Source organism: Oncorhynchus gorbuscha, linkage group LG01, assembly GCF_021184085.1.
Source record: "Oncorhynchus gorbuscha isolate QuinsamMale2020 ecotype Even-year linkage group LG01, OgorEven_v1.0, whole genome shotgun sequence".
In the NCBI taxonomy this organism is placed as follows: Eukaryota; Metazoa; Chordata; class Actinopteri; order Salmoniformes; family Salmonidae; genus Oncorhynchus; species Oncorhynchus gorbuscha.
Window position 1 is genome coordinate 65,576,321 of NC_060173.1, and position 20,847 is coordinate 65,597,167.

General features: G+C 50.4%; 1 protein-coding gene across 1 annotated transcript in view; it reads left to right on the top strand.

Annotated features, from left to right (window-relative positions):
* The window catches only part of LOC124045917 (striated muscle preferentially expressed protein kinase-like), a 185,881-nt gene that overhangs the window by 140,040 nt on the left and 24,994 nt on the right, over positions 1-20,847 (top strand). The window contains exons 23-24 of the mRNA XM_046365772.1: positions 20,202-20,402; positions 20,692-20,749. Of these exons, the coding sequence (XP_046221728.1) occupies positions 20,202-20,402; positions 20,692-20,749 (259 nt within the window). The remainder of the gene's footprint in view (positions 1-20,201; positions 20,403-20,691; positions 20,750-20,847) is intronic.

Sequence of the window (20,847 nt, forward strand, 5' to 3'; positions counted from 1 at the left end):
CAACTATGATGTGGGTAACCGTGAACTGCTCGCCATCCGCTTAGCCCTAGGCGAATGGCGACAGTGGTTGGAGGGGGCGACCGTTCCTTTTGTCGTTTGGACAGACCATAAGAACCTTGAGTACATCCGTTCTGCCAAACGACTTAATGCCCGTCAAGCTCGTTGGGCGTTGTTTTTCGCTCGTTTCGAGTTTGTGATTTCTTACCGTCCGGGTAGCAAGAACACCAAGCCTGATGCCTTATCCCGTCTGTTTAGTTCTTCTGTGGCTTCTACTGATCCCGAGGGGATTCTTCCTTATGGGCGTGTTGTCGGGTTAACAGTCTGGGGAATTGAAAGACAGGTTAAGCAAGCACTCACGCACACTGCGTCGCCGCGCGCTTGTCCTAGTAACCTCCTTTTCGTTCCTGTTTCCACTCGTCTGGCTGTTCTTCAGTGGGCTCACTCTGCCAAGTTAGCTGGTCATCCCGGTGTTCGAGGCACTCTTGCGTCTATTCGCCAGCGCTTTTGGTGGCCGACTCAGGAGCGTGACACGCGCCGTTTCGTGGCTGCTTGTTCGGACTGCGCGCAGACTAAGTCGGGTAACTCTCCTCCTGCCGGTCGTCTCAGACCGCTCCCCATTCCTTCTCAACCATGGTCTCACATCGCCTTAGACTTCATTACCGGTCTGCCTTTGTCTGCGGGGAAGACTGTGAGAGCCGCCAATAAACGCAGGATTAAGAGTCCAAGGTATTGTTGCGGCCAGAGAGTGTGGCTTTCCACTCGCAACCTTCCTCTTACGACAGCTTCTCGTAAGTTGACTCCGCGGTTCATTGGTCCGTTCCGTGTCTCCCAGGTCGTCAATCCTGTCGCTGTGCGACTGCTTCTTCCGCGACATCTTCGTCGCGTCCATCCTGTCTTCCATGTCTCCTGTGTTAAGCCCTTTCTTCACACCCCCGTTCGTCTTTCCTCCCCCCCTCCCGTCCTTGTCGAGAGCGCACCTATTTACAAGGTACATAAGATCATGGACATGCGTTCTCGGGGACGGGGTCACCAATACTTAGTGGATTGGGAGGGTTACGGTCCTGAGGAGAGGAGTTGGGTTCCGTCTCGGGACGTGCTGGACCGTTCACTCATCGATGATTTCCTCCGTTGCCGCCAGGATTCCTCCTCGAGTGCGCCAGGAGGCGCTCGGTGAGTGGGGGGGTACTGTCATGTTTGTCATTTATTATCATGTCTCGTCCCTGTGCTCCCCATTCTATTCGTTTCCCTCTGCTGGTCTTATTAGGTTCTTTCCCTCTTTCTATCCTCTCTCTCCCCCTCCCTCTCTCACTCTCTCGCTCTCTCTTCTCTCTATCGTTCCGTTCCTGCTCCCAGCTGTTCCTATTCCCCTAATCATCATTTAGTCTTCCCACACCTGTTCCCGATCCTTTCCCCTGATTGGAGTCCCTACTTATTCCTTTGTGTTCCGTTCCTGTCCCGTCGGTTCCTTGTTTAGTATTCACCGTGCTGTGATTGTGTTTCGCCCTGTCCTGTCGTGTTTTTTGCCTTCATCAGATGCTGCGTGTGAGCAGGTGTCTCTGTCAACTACGGCCTGCGCCTACCCGAAGCGACCTGCAGTCTGTGGCCGCTTCTCCTGTTATTCCCCTCTACAGACTAGAGGATGTCTGTTATTCCCTGTTTGGACTTGAATAAACTCTGTTTCTGTTAAGTCGCTTTTGGGTCCTCTTTCACCTGCATGACAGTAATCCTGTCACCGCAACAGCCCTAGTTGTGGACAGTAGTTGTGTGGTTGTGGTCAGGAGTTAAAGTCTGTTGTTGTGTTCAGTAGTTGTGTGGCCAGTAGCTGTGTGGTTGTGGTTAGTAATTGTGTTCAGGAGTTGTGGTCAGTACTTGTGGTCAGTAATTGTGGTCATTAGTTGTGGTCAGTAGTTGTGCTGAGGAGTTCTGTGGTCAGTAGTTGTGTGGTTGTGGTCTGTAATTGTGATCAATAGTTGTGGTCAGGGGTTGTGTTCAGTAGTTGTGGTCAGGAGTTATAATCTGTAGTTCTGTTGCTGTGGTCAGTAGTGTGGCTGTGGCCCGTAGTTGTTATGTGGTTAGTAATTGTGGTCACTAGTTGTGTGTACAGATCATTAATCCTGACCACAACTATTGAACACAACTCCTGACCACAACTACTGAGCACAACCACACAACTGCTGACCATAACTAACTACCACCACTACTGACCACAATTACTGACCACAATTACTGGCTACAACCACAACTACTGACCGCAATTACAGACCACAACATCACAACTACAGACCACTCCTGACAAAATGGCAGTTGTTTGGGAAAAAATGGGGGAAATGTGTTAATTCAGTTATTAAAACAGCTGTGTCGTAAGATCTGTAGTAGATAGTTTTGAATAGCAGAAAAGTTGACAAAGATATCGTACCCTCTAACTTTTTGTCTAGCTTGTTGGGAAAATTGTAAAAATGTCTGTTTTTTATAAATAGTTAGAAAATGTTGTTGATGTGGATACTAAAATAGCTGTAACTTTTTTTCAGAATATTTTTGTTTCCGCATTCAGATTTGAAAAGCAGAGAAGTAGAGGAAGATTTCATACGTTCTAACCTTTTGTCTAAGTTGTTTACAAAGTGGTAAAAGTAGCTGATTTGTGTCAAAAGTTGCATTGTTGTTTTTACAGTGAATGGAATGGTGGAAGTGATGTCACAATGGGGTCTTTTAGAATGTTGAAAAAAGTTCCATGATTGTGAATGAAGATGGACCAAAAAGTACATAAAGCTCCGACCACTGCCTTGTATCCTTTTCCCTCTCGCTCTCATCCAACACCTCCCACACTGCCCCTACTCGGATGGTATCGCGCCGTCCCAACCTTCGCTCTCTCTCCCCCGCTACTCTCTCCTCTTCCATCCTATCATCTCTTCCCTCCACTCAAACCTTCTCCCACCTATCTCCTGATTCTGCCTCCTCAACCCTCCTCTCCTCCCTCTCTGCATCCCTTGACTCTCTATGTCCCCTATCCTCCAGGCCGGCTCGGTCCTCCCCTCCCGCTCCGTGGCTCGATGACTCATTGCGAGCTCACAGAACAGGGCTCCGGGCAGCCGAGCGGAAATGGAGGAAAACTCGCCTCCCTGCGGACCTGGCATCCTTTCACTCCCTCCTCTCTACATTTTCCTCCTCTGTCTCTGCTGCTAAAGCCACTTTCTACCACGCTAAATTCCAAGCATCTGCCTCTAACCCTAGGAAGCTCTTTGCCACCTTCTCCTCCCTCCTGAATCCTCCGCCCCCTCCCCCTCCTCCCTCTCTGCAGATGACTTCGTCAACCATTTTGAAAAGAAGGTCGACGACATCCGATCCTCGTTTGCTAAGTCAAACGACACCGCTGGTTCTGCTCACACTGCCCTACCCTGTGCTCTGACCTCTTTCTCCCCTCTCTCTCCAGATGAAATCTCGCGTCTTGTGACGGCCGGCCGCCCAACAACCTGCCCGCTTGACCCTATCCCCTCCTCTCTTCTCCAGACCATTTCCGGAGACCTTCTCCCTTACCTCACCTCGCTCATCAACTCATCCCTGACCGCTGGCTACGTCCCTTCCGTCTTCAAGAGAGCGAGAGTTGCACCCCTTCTGAAAAAACCTACACTCGATCCCTCCGATGTCAACAATTACAGACCAGTATCCCTTCTTTCTTTTCTCTCCAAAACTCTTGAACGTGCCGTCCTTGGCCAGCTCTCCCGCTATCTCTCTCTGAATGACCTTCTTGATCCAAATCAGTCAGGTTTCAAGACTAGTCATTCAACTGAGACTGCTCTCCTCTGTATCACGGAGGCGCTCCGCACTGCTAAAGCTAACTCTCTCTCCTCTGCTCTCATCCTTCTAGATCTATCGGCTGCCTTCGATACTGTGAACCATCAGATCCTCCTCTCCACCCTCTCCGAGTTGGGCATCTCCGGCGCGGCCCACGCTTGGATTGCGTCCTACCTGACAGGTCGCTCCTACCAGGTGGCGTGGCGAGAATCTGTCTCCTCACCACGCGCTCTCACCACTGGTGTCCCCAGGGCTCTGTTCTTGGCCCTCTCCTATTCTCACTATACACCAAGTCACTTGGCTCTGTCATAACCTCACATGGTCTCTCTTATCATTGCTATGCAGACGACACACAATTAATCTTCTCCTTTCCCCCTTCTGATGACCAGGTGGCGAATCGCATCTCTGCATGTCTGGCAGACATATCAGTGTGGATGACGGATCACCACCTCAAGCTGAACCTCGGCAAGACGGAGCTGCTCTTCCTCCCGGGGAAGGACTGCCCGTTCCATGATCTCGCCATCACGGTTGACAACTCCATTGTGTCCTCCTCCCAGAGCGCCAAGAACCTTGGCGTGATCCTGGACAACATCCTGTCGTTCTCAACTAACATCAAGGCGGTGGCCCGTTCCTGTAGGTTCATGCTCTACAACATCCGCAGAGTACGACCCTGCCTCACACAGGAAGCGGCGCAGGTCCTAATCCAGGCACTTGTCATCTCCCGTCTGGATTAAAGAAGAAAAAGGAAAAGAAAGAGGACAACAAAGTGAAACAGTCAGCACTTCTATTGCAACTTCGTATTTCGTCGTCCTAACGTAGTCTACACTGCTATCTGCCCAGCAGCTAGCCAGCTAGCAAACGTCCACCGTCTACCGAATAGCAGCACTGTAGAAACTATTACACTCAACTGAACGACTTGATTAGTGTAGTGTTAGCTAGCTACATAGTTGTCTTTGCTGTCTTCGTATCCAAGATAATTGTGTAGTTTAGAGCGTGTAGTCTTAGAGTGATTATCTTAATTTACCGAGGTTAGCTAGCCAGCTATTTGTCGTCCTTAACGTAGGAGACACTGCTAGCTAGCCAACAGCTAGCCAACGTCTACTGAATAGAACTTCCGCACTCACCAACCCGGTCGCATTCCGCTTCGCTCCACAGGTAGTATCACATTTTTCATTTCATTTCATTACAGCACAACGGTTTGATTTGTTTGATCGTAGCTAGCTACATAGCTAGCTACATAGCCGTCTGTGTATCAAAGATAATTGTGTAGTCTAGAGCGATTTTCTAGGTTAGCTAGCCAGCTATTGTCGTTCTTTTAACGCAACGTAACGTAATCAACACTGCTAGCTAGCCAGCTAGCCCCCGAATAGCAGCACTGTAGAAACTACTACACTCAACGGAACGACTTGATTAGTGTAGTGTCAACAACGCAGCCACTGTCAGCTAGCCTACAAAGTCAACAACGCAGCCACTGCCAGCTAGCCTACTTCAGCAGTACTGTATCATTTTTAATAATTTTAGTCAATAAGATTCTTGCTACGTAAGCTTAACTTTCTGAACATTCGAGACGTGTAGTCCACTTGTCATTCCAATCTCCTTGCATTAGCGTAGCCTCTTCTGTAGCCTGTCAACTATGTGTCTGTCTATCCCTGTTCTCTCCTCTCTGCACAGACCATACAAACGCTCCACACCGCGTGGCCGCTGCCACCCTAATCTGGTGGTCCCAGCGCGCACGACCCACGTGGAGTTCCAGGTCTCCGGTAGCCTCTGGAACTGCCGATCTGCAGCCAACAAGGCAGAGTTCATCTCAGCCTATGCCTCCCTCCAGTCCCTCGACTTCTTGGCACTGACAGAAACATGGATCACCACAGATAACACTGCTACTCCTACTGCTCTCTCTTCGTCCGCCCACGTGTTCTCGCACACCCCGAGAGCTTCTGGTCAGCGGGGTGGTGGCATAGGGATCCTTATCTCTCCCATGTGGTCATTCTCTCTTTCCCCTTACCCATCTGTCTATCGCCTCCTTTGAATTTCATGCTGTCACAGTTACCAGCCCTTTCAAGCTTAACATCCTTATCATTTATCGCCCTCCAGGTCCCCTCGGAGAGTTCATCAATGAGCTTGATGCCTTGATAAGCTCCTTTCCTGAGGACGGCTCACCTCTCACAGTTCTGGGCGACTTTAACCTCCCCACGTCTACCTTTGACTCATTCCTCTCTGCCTCCTTCTTTCCACTCCTCTCCTCTTTTGACCTCACCCTCTCACCTTCCCCCCCTACTCACAAGGCAGGCAATATGCTCGACCTCATCTTTACTAGATGCTGTTCTTCCACTAACCTCATTGCAACTCCCCTCCAAGTCTCCGACCACTACCTTGTATCCTTTTCCCTCTCGCTCTCATCCAACACTTCCCACACTGCCCCTACTCGGATGGTATCGCGCCGTCCCAACCTTCGCTCTCTCTCCCCCGCTACTCTCTCCTCTTCCATCCTATCATCTCTTCCCTCTGCTCAAACCTTCTCCAACCTATCTCCTGATTCTGCCTCCTCAACCCTCCTCTCCTCCCTTTCTGCATCCTTTGACTCTCTATGTCCCCTATCTTCCAGGCCGGCTCGGTCCTCCCCTCCCGCTCCGTGGCTTGACGACTCAATGCGAGCTCACAGAACAGGGCTCCTGTCATGCAGGTGAAAGAGGACCCAAAAGCGACTTAACAGAAACAGAGTTTATTCAAGTCCAAACAGGGAATAACAGAAATCCTCTAGTCTGTAGAGGGGAATAACTGGAGAAGCGGCCACAGACTGCAGGTCGCTTCGGGTAGGCGCAGGCCGTAGTTGACAGAGACACCTGCTCACACGCAGCATCTGATGAAGGCAAAAAACACGACAGGACAGGGCGATACACAATCACAGCAAAAACACGACAGGACAGGGCGAAACGCAATCACAGCATGGTGAATACTAAACAAAGAACCGACGGGACAGGAACGGAACACAAAGGAATAAATAGGGACTCTAATCAGGGGAAAGGATCGGGAACAGGTGTGGGAAGACTAAATGATGATTAGGGGAATAGGAACAGCTGGGAGCAGGAACGGAACGATAGAGAGAAGAGAGAGCGAGAGAGTGAGAGAGGGAGGGGGAGAGAGAGGGATAGAAAGAGGGAAAGAACCTAACAAGACCAGCAGAGGGAAACGAATAGAATGGGGAGCACAGGGACGAGACATGATAATAAATGACAAACATGACAGTACCCCCCCACTCACCGAGTGCCTCCTGGCGCACTCGAGGAGGAATCCTGGCGGCAACGGAGGAAATCATCGATGAGTGAACGGTCCAGCACGTCCCGAGACGGAACCCAACTCCTCTCCTCAGGACCGTAACCCTCCCAATCTGTCATGTTTGTCATTTATTGTCATGTCTTGTCCCTGTGCTCCCCATGCTATTCGTTTCCCTCTGCTGGTCTTGTTTGGTTCTTTCCCTCCTTCTATCCCTCTCTCTCCCCCTCCCTCTCTCACTCTCTCGCTCTCTCTTCTCTCTGTCGTTCCGTTCCTGCTCCCAGCTGTTCCTATTCCCCTAATCATCATTTAGTCTTCCCACACCTGTTCCCGATCCTTTCCCCTGATTAGAGTCCCTATTTATTCCTTTGTGATCCGTTCCTGTCCCGTCGGTTCCTTGTATTGTATTCACCATGCTGTGATTGCGTTTCGCCCTGTCCTGTCGTGTTTTTGCCGTGATTGTGTATCACCCTGTCCTGTCGTGTTTTGTGCCTTCATCAGATGCTGCGTGTGAGCAGGTGTCTCAGTCGACTACGGCCTGCGCCTACCCGGCGACCTGCAGTCTGTGGCCGCTTCTCCAGTTGTTTCCCCTCTACAAGTCTAGAGGATTTCTGTTATTCCGTTTTGGACTTTAATAAACTCTGTTTCTGTTAAGTCGCGTTTGGGTCCTCTTTCACCTGCATGACAGAAGGAACCGACCAAGGAATGGACCCAGCGACTTCAGACGCTCGTTACACTGCCGTCGAGATCCAAGGAGCCATGCTCGGCAGACACGAGCAGGAATTGTCTGCTGCTCGCCATGCCGTGGAGAACCTGGCCGCTCAGGTTTCCGACCTCTCTGGACAGTTCCAGAGTCTACGTCTCGTGCCACCTGTTACTCCCTGGCCTGCCGAGCCTCCAGAACCTAGGGTTAATAACCCACCTTGCTACTCCGGGCAGCCCACTGAGTGCCGCTCCTTTCTCACGCAGTGTGAGATTGTGTTCTCTCTCCAACCCCACACATACTCTAGAGAGAGAGCTCGGGTTGCTTACGTCATTTCACTCCTTACTGGCCGGGCTCGAGAATGGGGCACAGCTATCTGGGAGGCAAGGGCTGATTGCTCTAACAAATTCCAGAACTTTAAAGAGGAGATGATTCGGGTTTTTGACCGTTCAGTTTTTGGTGGGGAGGCTTCTAGGGCCCTGGCTTCCTTATGCCAAGGTGAACGGTCCATAACGGATTATTCCATTGAGTTTCGCACTCTTGCTGCCTCTAGTGAGTGGAACGAGCCGGCGCTGCTCGCTCGTTTTCTGGAGGGACTCCACGCAGTGGTTAAGGATGAGATTCTCTCCCGGGAGGTTCCTTCAGATGTGGACTCTTTGATTGCTCTCGCCATCCGCATAGAACGACGGGTAGATCTTCGTCACCGGGCTCGTGGAAGAGAGCTCGCATCAACGGTGTTTCCCTGCTCCGCATCGCAACCATCTCCCTCCTCTGGCTTTGAGACTGAGCCCATGCAGCTGGGAGGGATTCGCATCTCGAATAAGGAGAGGGAACGGAGGATCACCAACCGCCTGTGCCTCTATTGCGGAGTTGCTGGACATTTTGTTAATTCATGTCCAGTAAGAGGCCAGAGCCCATCAGTAAGCGGAGGGCTACTGGTGAGCGCTACTACTCAGGTCCCTTCATCTAGATCTTGTACTACTATGTCGGTCCATCTACGCTGGACCGGTTCGGGTGCTACATGCAGTGCTTTGATTGACTCTGGGGCTGAGGGTTGTTTCATGGACGAAGCATGGGCTCGGAAACATAACATTCCTTTCGGACCGTTAGACAGGCCTACGCCCATGTTTGCCTTAGATGGTAGTCATCTTCCCAGTATCAAATTTGAGACACTACCTTTAACTCTCACAGTATCTGGTAACCACAGTGAGACTATTTCTTTTTTGATTTTCCGTTCACCGTTTACACCTGTTGTTTTGGGTCATCCCTGGCTTGTATGTCATAATCCTTCTATTAATTGGTCTAGTAATTCTATCCTATCCTGGAACGTTTCTTGTCATGTGAAGTGTTTAATGTCTGCCATCCCTCCCATTTCTTCTGTCCCTACTTCTCAGGAGGAACCTGGCGATTTGACAGGAGTGCCGGAGGAATATCATGATCTGCGCACGGTCTTCAGTCGGTCCCGAGCCAACTCCCTTCCTCCTCACCGGTCGTATGATTGTAGTATTGATCTCCTTCCGGGGACCACTCCTCCTCGAGGTAGACTATACTCTCTGTCGGCTCCCGAACGTAAGGCTCTCGAGGATTATTTGTCTGTGTCTCTTGACGCCGGTACCATAGTGCCTTCTTCTTCTCCGGCCGGGGCGGGGTTCTTTTTGTTAAAAAGAAGGACGGTACTCTGCGCCCCTGCGTGGATTATCGAGGGCTGAATGACATAACGGTTAAGAATCGTTATCCGCTTCCCCTTATGTCATCAGCCTTCGAGATTCTGCAGGGAGCCAGGTGCTTTACTAAGTTGGACCTTCGTAACGCTTACCATCTCGTGCGCATCAGAGAGGGGGACGAGTGGAAAACGGCGTTTAACACTCCGTTAGGGCATTTTGAGTACCGGGTTCTGCCGTTCGGTCTCGCCAATGCGCCAGCTGTTTTTCAGGCATTAGTTAATGATGTTCTGAGAGACATGCTGAACATTTTTGTTTTTGTCTATCTTGACGATATCCTGATTTTTTCTCCGTCACTCGAGATTCATGTTCAGCACGTTCGACGTGTTCTACAGCGCCTTTTAGAGAATTGTCTCTACGTAAAGGCTGAGAAGTGCTCTTTTCATGTCTCCTCCGTTACTTTTCTCGGTTCCGTTATTTCCGCTGAAGGCATTCAGATGGATTCCGCTAAGGTCCAAGCTGTCAGTGATTGGCCCGTTCCAAGGTCACGTGTCGAGTTGCAGCGCTTTTTAGGTTTCGCTAATTTCTATCGGCGTTTCATTCGTAATTTCGGTCAAGTTGCTGCCCCTCTCACAGCTCTTACTTCTGTCAAGACGTGTTTTAAGTGGTCCGGTTCCGCCCAGGGAGCTTTTGATCTTCTTAAAGAACGTTTTACGTCCGCTCCTATCCTCGTTACTCCTGACGTCACTAGACAATTCATTGTCGAGGTTGACGCTTCAGAGGTAGGCGTGGGAGCCATCCTATCCCAGCGCTTCCAGTCTGACGATAAGGTTCATCCTTGCGCTTATTTTTCTCATCGCCTGTCGCCATCTGAGCGCAACTATGATGTGGGTAACCGTGAACTGCTCGCCATCCGCTTAGCCCTAGGCGAATGGCGACAGTGGTTGGAGGGGGCGACCGTTCCTTTTGTCGTTTGGACAGACCATAAGAACCTTGAGTACATCCGTTCTGCCAAACGACTTAATGCCCGTCAAGCTCGTTGGGCGTTGTTTTTCGCTCGTTTCGAGTTTGTGATTTCTTACCGTCCGGGTAGCAAGAACACCAAGCCTGATGCCTTATCCCGTCTGTTTAGTTCTTCTGTGGCTTCTACTGATCCCGAGGGGATTCTTCCTTATGGGCGTGTTGTCGGGTTAACAGTCTGGGGAATTGAAAGACAGGTTAAGCAAGCACTCACGCACACTGCGCCGCCGCGCTTGTCCTAGTAACCTCCTTTTCGTTCCTGTTTCCACTCGTCTGGCTGTTCTTCAGTGGGCTCACTCTGCCAAGTTAGCGGGTCATCCCGGTGTTCGAGGCACTCTTGCGTCTATTCGCCAGCGCTTTTGGTGGCCGACTCAGGAGCGTGACACGCGCCGTTTCGTGGCTGCTTGTTCGGACTGCGCGCAGACTAAGTCGGGTAACTCTCCTCCTGCCGGTCGTCTCAGACCGCTCCCCATTCCTTCTCGACCATGGTCTCACATTGCCTTAGACTTCATTACCGGTCTGCCTTTGTCTGCGGGGAAGACTGTGATTCTGACGGTTGTCGATAGGTTCTCTAAGGCGGCACATTTCATTCCCCTCGCTAAACTTCCTTCCGCTAAGGAGACGGCACAAATCATTATTGAGAATGTATTCAGAATTCATGGCCTCCCGTTAGACGCCGTTTCAGACAGAGGCCCGCAATTCACGTCACAGTTTTGGAGGGAGTTCTGTCGTTTGATTGGTGCGTCCGTCAGTCTCTCTTCCGGGTTTCATCCCCAGTCTAACGGTCAAGCAGAGAGGGCCAATCAGACGATTGGTCGCATACTACGCAGCCTTTCTTTCAGAAACCCTGCGTCTTGGGCAGAACAGCTCCCCTGGGCAGAATACGCTCACAATTCGCTTCCTTCGTCTGCTACCGGGTTATCTCCGTTTCAGAGTAGTCTGGGTTACCAGCCTCCTCTGTTCTCATCCCAGCTTGCCGAGTCCAGCGTTCCCTCCGCTCAAGCGTTTGTCCAACGTTGTGAGCGCACCTGGAGGAGGGTGAGGTCTGCACTTTGCCGTTACAGGGCACAGACGGTGAGAGCCGCCAATAAACGCAGGATTAAGAGTCCAAGGTATTGTTGCGGCCAGAGAGTGTGGCTTTCCACTCGCAACCTTCCTCTTACGACAGCTTCTCGTAAGTTGACTCCGCGGTTCATTGGTCCGTTCCGTGTCTCCCAGGTCGTCAATCCTGTCGCTGTGCGACTGCTTCTTCCGCGACATCTTCGTCGCGTCCATCCTGTCTTCCATGTCTCCTGTGTTAAGCCCTTTCTTCGCACCCCCGTTCGTCTTCCTCCCCCCTCCCGTCCTTGTCGAGAGCGCACCTATTTACAAGGTACATAAGATTATGGACATGCGTTCTCGGGACGGGGTCACCAATACCTAGTGGATTGGGAGGGTTACGGTCCTGAGGAGAGGAGTTGGGTTCCGTCTCGGGACGTGCTGGACCGTTCGCTCATCGATGATTTCCTCCGTTGCCGCCAGGATTCCTCCTCGAGTGCGCCAGGAGGCGCTCGGTGAGTGGGGGGTACTGTCATGTTTGTCATTTATTGTCATGTCTTGTCCCTGTGCTCCCCATGCTATTCGTTTCCCTCTGCTGGTCTTGTTTGGTTCTTTCCCTCCTTCTATCCCTCTCTCTCCCCTCCCTCTCTCACTCTCTCGCTCTCTCTTCTCTCTGTCGTTCCGTTCCTGCTCCCAGCTGTTCCTATTCCCCTAATCATCATTTAGTCTTCCCACACCTGTTCCCGATCCTTTCCCTGATTAGAGTCCCTATTTATTCCTTTGTGATCCGTTCCTGTCCCGTCGGTTCCTTGTATTGTATTCACCATGCTGTGATTGCGTTTCGCCCTGTCCTGTCGTGTTTTTGCCGTGATTGTGTATCACCCTGTCCTGTCGTGTTTTGTGCCTTCATCAGATGCTGCGTGTGAGCAGGTGTCTCAGTCGACTACGGCCTGCGCCTACCCGAAGCGACCTGCAGTCTGTGGCCGCTTCTCCAGTTGTTTCCCCTCTACAAGTCTAGAGGATTTCTGTTATTCCGTTTTGGACTTTAATAAACTCTGTTTCTGTTAAGTCGCGTTTGGGTCCTCTTTCACCTGCATGACACAATCCACTAAGTATTGGTGACCCCGTCCCCGAGAACGCATGTCCATGATCTTATGTACCTTGTAAATAGGTGCGCTCTCGACAAGGACGGGAGGGGGGGAGGGAAGACGAACGGGGGTGCGAAGAAAGGGCTTAACACAGGAGACATGGAAGACAGGATGGACGCGACGAAGATGTCGCGGAAGAAGCAGTCGCACAGCGACAGGATTGACGACCTGGGAGACACGGAACGGACCAATGAACCGCGGAGTCAACTTACGAGAAGCTGTCGTAAGAGGAAGGTTGCGAGTGGAAAGCCACACTCTCTGGCCGCAACAATACCTTGGACTCTTAATCCTGCGTTTATTGGCGGCTCTCACAGTCTTCCCCGCAGACAAAGGCAGACCGGTAGTGAAGCCTAAGGCGATGTGAGACCATGGTCGAGAAGGAATGGGGAGCGGTCTGAGACGACCGGCAGGAGGAGAGTTACCCGACTTAGTCTGCGCGCAGTCCGAACAAGCAGCCACGAAACGGCGCGTGTCACGCTCCTGAGTCGGCCACCAAAAGCGCTGGCGAATAGACGCAAGAGTGCCTCGAACACCGGGATGACCAGCTAACTTGGCAGAGTGAGCCCACTGAAGAACAGCCAGACGAGTGGAAACAGGAACGAAAAGGAGGTTACTAGGACAAGCGCGCGGCGACGCAGTGTGCGTGAGTGCTTGCTTAACCTGTCTTTCAATTCCCCAGACTGTTAACCCGACAACACGCCCATAAGGAAGAATCCCTCGGGATCAGTAGAAGCCACAGAAGAACTAAACAGACGGGATAAGGCATCAGGCTTGGTGTTCTTGCTACCCGGACGGTAAGAAATCACAAACTCGAAACGAGCGAAAAACAACGCCCAACGAGCTTGACGGGCATTAAGTCGTTTGGCAGAACGGATGTACTCAAGGTTCTTATGGTCTGTCCAAACGACAAAAGGAACGGTCGCCCCCTCCAACCACTGTCGCCATTCGCCTAGGGCTAAGCGGATGGCGAGCAGTTCACGGTTACCCACATCATAGTTGCGCTCAGATGGCGACAGGCGATGAGAAAAATAAGCGCAAGGATGAACCTTATCGTCAGACTGGAAGCGCTGGGATAGAATGGCTCCCACGCCTACCTCTGAAGCGTCAACCTCGACAATGAATTGTCTAGTGACGTCAGGAGTAACGAGGATAGGAGCGGACGTAAAACGTCCTCTTAGAAGATCAAAAGCTCCCTGGGCGGAACTGGACCACTTAAAACACGTCTTGACAGAAGTAAGAGCTGTGAGAGGAGCAGCAACTTGACCGAAATTACGAATGAAACGCCGATAGAAATTAGCGAAACCTAAAAAGCGCTGCAACTCGACACGTGACCTTGGAACGGGCCAATCACTGACAGCTTGGACCTTAGCGGAATCCATCTGAATGCCTTCAGCGGAAATAACGGAACCGAGAAAAGTAACGGAGGAGACATGAAAAGAGCACTTCTCAGCCTTTACGTAGAGACAATTCTCTAAAAGGCGCTGTAGAACACGTCGAACGTGCTGAACATGAATCTCGAGTGACGGAGAAAAAATCAGGATATCGTCAAGATAGACAAAAACAAAGATGTTCAGCATGTCTCTCAGAACATCATTAACTAATGCCTGAAAAACAGCTGGCGCATTGGCGAGACCGAACGGCAGAACCCGGTACTCAAAATGCCCTAACGGAGTGTTAAACGCCGTTTTCCACTCGTCCCCCTCTCTGATGCGCACGAGATGGTAAGCGTTACGAAGGTCCAACTTAGTAAAGCACCTGGCTCCCTGCAGAATCTCGAAGGCTGATGACATAAGGGGAAGCGGATAACGATTCTTAACCGTTATGTCATTCAGCCCTCGATAATCCACGCAGGGGCGCAGAGTACCGTCCTTCTTCTTAACAAAAAGAACCCCGCCCCGGCCGGAGAAGAAGAAGGCACTATGGTACCGGCGTCAAGAGACACAGACAAATAATCCTCGAGAGCCTTACGTTCGGGAGCCGACAGAGAGTATAGTCTACCTCGAGGAGGAGTGGTCCCCGGAAGGAGATCAATACTACAATCATACGACCGGTGAGGAGGAAGGGAGTTGGCTCGGGACCGACTGAAGACCGTGCGCAGATCATGATATTCCTCCGGCACTCCTGTCAAATCGCCAGGTTCCTCCTGAGAAGTAGGGACAGAAGAAACGGGAGGGATGGCAGACATTAAACACTTCACATGACAAGAAACGTTCCAGGATAGGATAGAATTACTAGACCAATTAATAGAAGGATTATGACATACTAGCCAGGGATGACCCAAAACAACAGGTGTAAACGGTGAACGGAAAATCAAAAAGAAATAGTCTCACTGTGGTTACCAGATACTGTGAGAGTTAAAGGTAGTGTCTCAAATTTGATACTGGGAAGATGACTACCATCTAAGGCAAACATGGGCGTAGGCTTGTCTAACGGTCTGAAAGGAATGTTATGTTTCCGAACCCATGCTTCGTCCATGAAACAACCCTCAGCCCCAGAGTCAATCAAGGCACTGCATGTAGCACCCGAACCGGTCCAGCGTAGATGGACCGACATAGTAGTACAAGATCTAGATGAAGAGACCTGAGTAGTAGCGCTCACCAGTAGCCCTCCGCTTACTGATGGGCTCTGGCCTCTTACTGGACATGAATTAACAAAATGTCCAGCAACTCCGCAATAGAGGCACAGGCGGTTGGTGATCCTCCGTTCCCTCTCCTTAGTCGAGATGCGAATCCCTCCCAGCTGCATGGGCTCAGTCTCAAAGCCAGAGGAGGGAGATGGTTGCGATGCGGAGCAGGGAAACACCGTTGATGCGAGCTCTCTTCCACGAGCCCGGTGACGAAGATCTACCCGTCGTTCTATGCGGATGGCGAGAGCAATCAAAGAGTCCACATCTGAAGGAACCTCCCGGGAGAGAATCTCATCCTTAACCACTGCGTGGAGTCCCTCCAGAAAACGAGCCGAGCAGCGCCGGCTCGTTCCACTCACTAGAGGCAGCAAGAGTGTGAAACTCAATAGAATAATCCGTTATGGACCGTTCACCTTGGCATAAGGAAGCCAGGGCCCTAGAAGCCTCCCTACCAAAAACTGAACGGTCAAAAACCCGAATCATCTCCTCTTTAAAGTTCTGGAACTTGTTAGAGCAATCAGCCCTTGCCTCCCAGATAGCTGTGCCCCATTCTCGAGCCCGGCCAGTAAGGAGTGAAATGACGTAAGCAACCCGAGCTCTCTCTCTAGAGTAAGTGTTGGGTTGGAGAGAGAACACAATCTCACACTGCGTGAGAAAGGAGCGGCACTCAGTGGGCTGCCCGGAGTAGCAAGGTGGGTTATTAACCCTAGGTTCTGGAGGCTCGGCAGGCCAGGAAGTAACAGGTGGCACGAGACGTAGACTCTGGAACTGTCCAGAGAGGTCGGAAACCTGAGCGGCCAGGTTCTCCACGGCATGGCGAGCAGCAGACAATTCCTGCTCGTGTCTGCCGAGCATGGCTCCTTGGATCTTGACGGCAGTGTAACGAGCGTCTGAAGTCGCTGGGTCCATTCCTTGGTCGGTTCCTTCTGTCATGCAGGTGAAAGAGGACCCAAAAGCGACTTAACAGAAACAGAGTTTATTCAAGTCCAAACAGGGAATAACAGAAATCCTCTAGTCTGTAGAGGGGAATAACTGGAGAAGCGGCCACAGACTGCAGGTCGCTTCGGGTAGGCGCAGGCCGTAGTTGACAGAGACACCTGCTCACACGCAGCATCTGATGAAGGCAAAAAACACGACAGGACAGGGCGATACACAATCACAGCAAAAACACGACAGGACAGGGCGAAACGCAATCACAGCATGGTGAATACTAAACAAAGAACCGACGGGACAGGAACGGAACACAAAGGAATAAATAGGGACTCTAATCAGGGGAAAGGATCGGGAACAGGTGTGGGAAGACTAAATGATGATTAGGGGAATAGGAACAGCTGGGAGCAGGAACGGAACGATAGAGAGAAGAGAGAGCGAGAGAGTGAGAGAGGGAGGGGGAGAGAGAGGGATAGAAAGAGGGAAAGAACCTAACAAGACCAGCAGAGGGAAACGAATAGAATGGGGAGCACAGGGACGAGACATGATAATAAATGACAAACATGACAGCTCCGGAAGGCCGAGCGGAAATGGAGGAAAACTCGCCTCCCTGCGGACCTGGCATCCTTTCACTCCCTCCTCTCTACATTTTCCTCCTCTGTCTCTGCTGCTAAAGCCACTTTCTACCACTCTAAATTCCAAGCATCTGCCTCTAACCCTAGGAAGCTCTTTGCCACATTCTCCTCCCTCCTGAATCCTCCTCCCCCTCCCCCCCCCTCCTCCCTCTCTACAGATGACTTTGTCAACCATTTTGAAAAGAAGATCGACGACATCCGATCCTCGTTTGCTAAGTCAAACAACACCGCTGGTTCTGCTCACACTGCCCTACCCTGTGCTCTGACCTCTTTCTCCCCTCTCTCTCCAGATGAAATCTCGCGTCTTGTGACGGCCGGCCGCCCAACAACCTACCCGCTCGACCCTATCCCCTCCTCTCTTCTCCAGACCATTTCCGGAGACCTTCTCCCTTACCTCACCTCGCTCATCAACTTATCTCTGACCGCTGGCTACGTCCCTTCCGTCTTCAAGAGAGCGAGAGTTGCACCCCTTCTGAAAAAACCTACACTCGATCCCTCCGATGTCAACAACTACAGACCAGTATCCCTTCTTTCTTTTCTCTCCAAAACTCTTGAACGTGCCGTCCTTGGCCAGCTCTCCTGCTATCTCTCTCTGAATGACCTTCTTGATCCAAATCAGTCAGGTTTCAAGACTAGTCATTCAACTGAGACTGCTCTTCTCTGTATCACGGAGGCGCTCCGCACCGCTAAAGCTAACTCTCTCTCCTCTGCTCTCATCCTTCTAGACCTATCGGCTGCCTTCGATACTGTGAACCATCAGATCCTCCTCTCCACCCTCTCCGAGTTGGGCATCTCCGGCGCGGCCCACGCTTGGATTGCGTCCTACCTGACAGGTCGCTCCTACCAGGTGGCGTGGGAAGAATCTGTCTCCTCACCACGCGCTCTCACCACTGGTGTCCCCCAGGGCTCTGTTCTAGGCCCTCTCCTATTCTCGCTATACACCAAGTCACTTGGCTCTGTCATAACCTCACATGGTCTCTCCTATCATTGCTATGCAGACGACACACAATTAATCTTCTCCTTTCCCCCTTCTGATGACCAGGTGGCGAATCACATCTCTGCATGTCTGGCAGACATATCAGTGTGGATGACGGATCACCACCTCAAGCTGAACTTCGGCAAGACGGAGCTGCTCTTCCTCCCGGGGAAGGACTGCCCGTTCCATGATCTCGCCATCACGGTTGACAACTCCATTGTGTCCTCCTCCCAGAGCGCTAAGAACCTTGGCGTGATCCTGGACAACAAACTGTCGTTCTCAACTAACATCAAGGCGGTGGCCCGTTCCTGTAGGTTCATGCTCTACAACATCCGCAGAGTACGACCCTGCCTCACACAGGAAGCGGCGCAGGTCCTAATCCAGGCACTTGTCATCTCCAGTCTGGATTACTGCAACTCGCTGTTGGCTGGGCTCCCTGCCTGTGCCATTAAACCCCTACAACTCATCCAGAACGCCGCAGCCCGTCTAGTGTTCAACCTTCCCAAGTTCTCTCACGTCACCCCGCTCCTCCGCTCTCTCCACTGGCTTCCAGTTGAAGCTCGCATCCGCTACAAGACCATGGTGCTTGCCTACGGAGCTGTGAGGGGAACGGCACCTCAGTACCTCCAGGCTCTGATCAGGCCCTACACCCAAATAAGGGCACTGCGTTCATCCACCTCTGGCCTGCTCGCCTCCCTACCACTGAGGAAGTACAGTTCCCGCTCAGCTCAGTCAAAACTGTTCGCTGCTCTGGCTCCCCAATGGTGGAACAAACTCCCTCACGACGCCAGGACAGCGGAGTCAATCACCACCTTCCGGAGACACCTGAAACCCCACCTCTTTAAGGAATACCTAGGATAGGATAAAGTAATCCTTCTCACCCCCTCCCCCCTTAAAATATTTAGATGCACTATTGTAAAGTGGTTGTTCCACTGGATGTCATAAGGTGAATGCACCAATTTGTAAGTCGCTCTGGATAAGAGCGTCTGCTAAATGACTTAAATGTAAATGTAAATGTAATGGATTACTGCAACTCGCTGTTGGCTGGGCTCCCTGCCTGTGCCATTAAACCCCTTCAACTCATCCAGAACGCCGCAGCCCGTCTGGTGTTCAACCTTCCCAAGTTCTCTCACGTCACCCCGCTCCTCCGTTCTCTCCACTGGCTTCCAGTTGAAGCTCGCATCCGCTACAAGACCATGGTGCTTGCCTACGGAGCTGTGAGGGGAACGGCACCTCAGTACCTCCAGGCTCTGATCAGGCCCTACACCCAAACAAGGGCACTGCGTTCATCCACCTCTGGCCTGCTCGCCTCCCTACCACTGAGGAAGTACAGTTCCCGCTCAGCCCAGTCAAAACTGTTCGCTGCCCTGGCCCCCCAATGGTGGAACAAACTCCCTCACGACACCAGGACAGCGGAGTCAATCACCACCTTCCGGAGACACCTGAAATCCCACCTCTTTAAGGAATACCTAGGATAGGTTAAGTAATCCCTCTCACCCCACCCCCCCTAAGTTTTAGATGCACTATTGTTAAGTGACTGTCCCACTGGATGTCATAAGGTGAATGCACCAATTTGTAAGTCGCTCTGGATAAGAGCGTCTGCTAAATGACTTAAATGTAAATGTAATGTAATATAAAACAATCTGTATTTTAGGACCTCAATCTAGACCAGTCTGCACATGTTAAAGTTTGAATGCCATTTCTAGCTTAAATGGTTTAAGAGGAGTAGCGTTCCAAATAATAATATTACGAAGAAAAATAAGTATGTCGAGAGATTTGAAGGAGGGACTCTTGCTTCACAAGCCCATTAATAATAAGAACTATGTCTAAGATTTAAAGTAGAAACTCTTGCTTTGCAAGCCCCATTAATAATAAGAACTATGTCTAAGATTTAAAGTGGAAACTCTTGATTTGCAAGCCCCATTAATAATAACAATAAGAAGTATGTCTAAGATTTAAAGTGGGGACTCTTCCTTTGCAAGTCACATTAATAATAAAAGTCAGAAATAAGTGGTACATTATTTAAAAAGTGTGGCTATTTCACAAGCCACACTAATAATAAGACAAAGATTTAGAGTGGGACATTTGTTACTTCAAATCCCACTAATAACAGACTCATTAGATAATTTCCTGTAATCAGATAATTTCTTGTAAATCAGCAGTCAAAAGAACATCAGATAAAACTCTCATGATCTGTCACATGTTATCTACTCTTATTGTAGAACCATGTGCCAACAAACATTCATAAATTCAAATGTTTTAATGAATTGTAAGGACTATATCCTTATAAATGTTCTAAATATGAAATGTGTATTTATTCAAGGTTTAGAAATTGTTTGGTAATGCTTAATCATGAAAGTGACTGTAAAGTGTTACCTCCAAATCAATCGTTTTTTTTTCAGAGGGGCTTTCTCCTATGTGAAACGAGTGACGCAGAAGGTTGGTAAAATGGAGTATGCTTCCAAGTTCATCTCTGCCCGAGCCAAGAGGAAGGCCTCTGCTCTGAGAGAGATGAAACTACTGTCTGGGCTGGACCATGAGAGAGTCCTGTATTTCCATGATGCCTTTGAGAAGAAAAATGCAGTCATCATTGTCACAGAGATGTATCCTTTTGGGAGTTCATACTGACTGGTGCCTGTCACATAGATTACATATACCATTTGACTTGAAAATTGGGGAAATTGGCAGCTATAATGGTCTTTCTTATGGTCGACACACGCATACACATACACACTCGCATTCACACACACGCAGGCACGCGCGAGCACACACACAAACACACAATCACATGGTGATAGTAATAAGCATAACGTTCCTATGTTGGACTATTTTTGTCCCTCATTCAGTATTTTCAGTGTCAGAAATGTATTTCTCCTTGATCAATTTGTCAAGATGCAATGAGGAGTTGCTGGAGAGGTTAACAAAGAAATCTACAGTAATGGAGTCAGATGTGAGTTGGTTACTGTGTGCTTCGAGGACACTCCTTACAAAAAATAATTTGTTGCGGCACTCGCCACAAGTTTGTGGCAAATTTGCTGCAAACTAAAT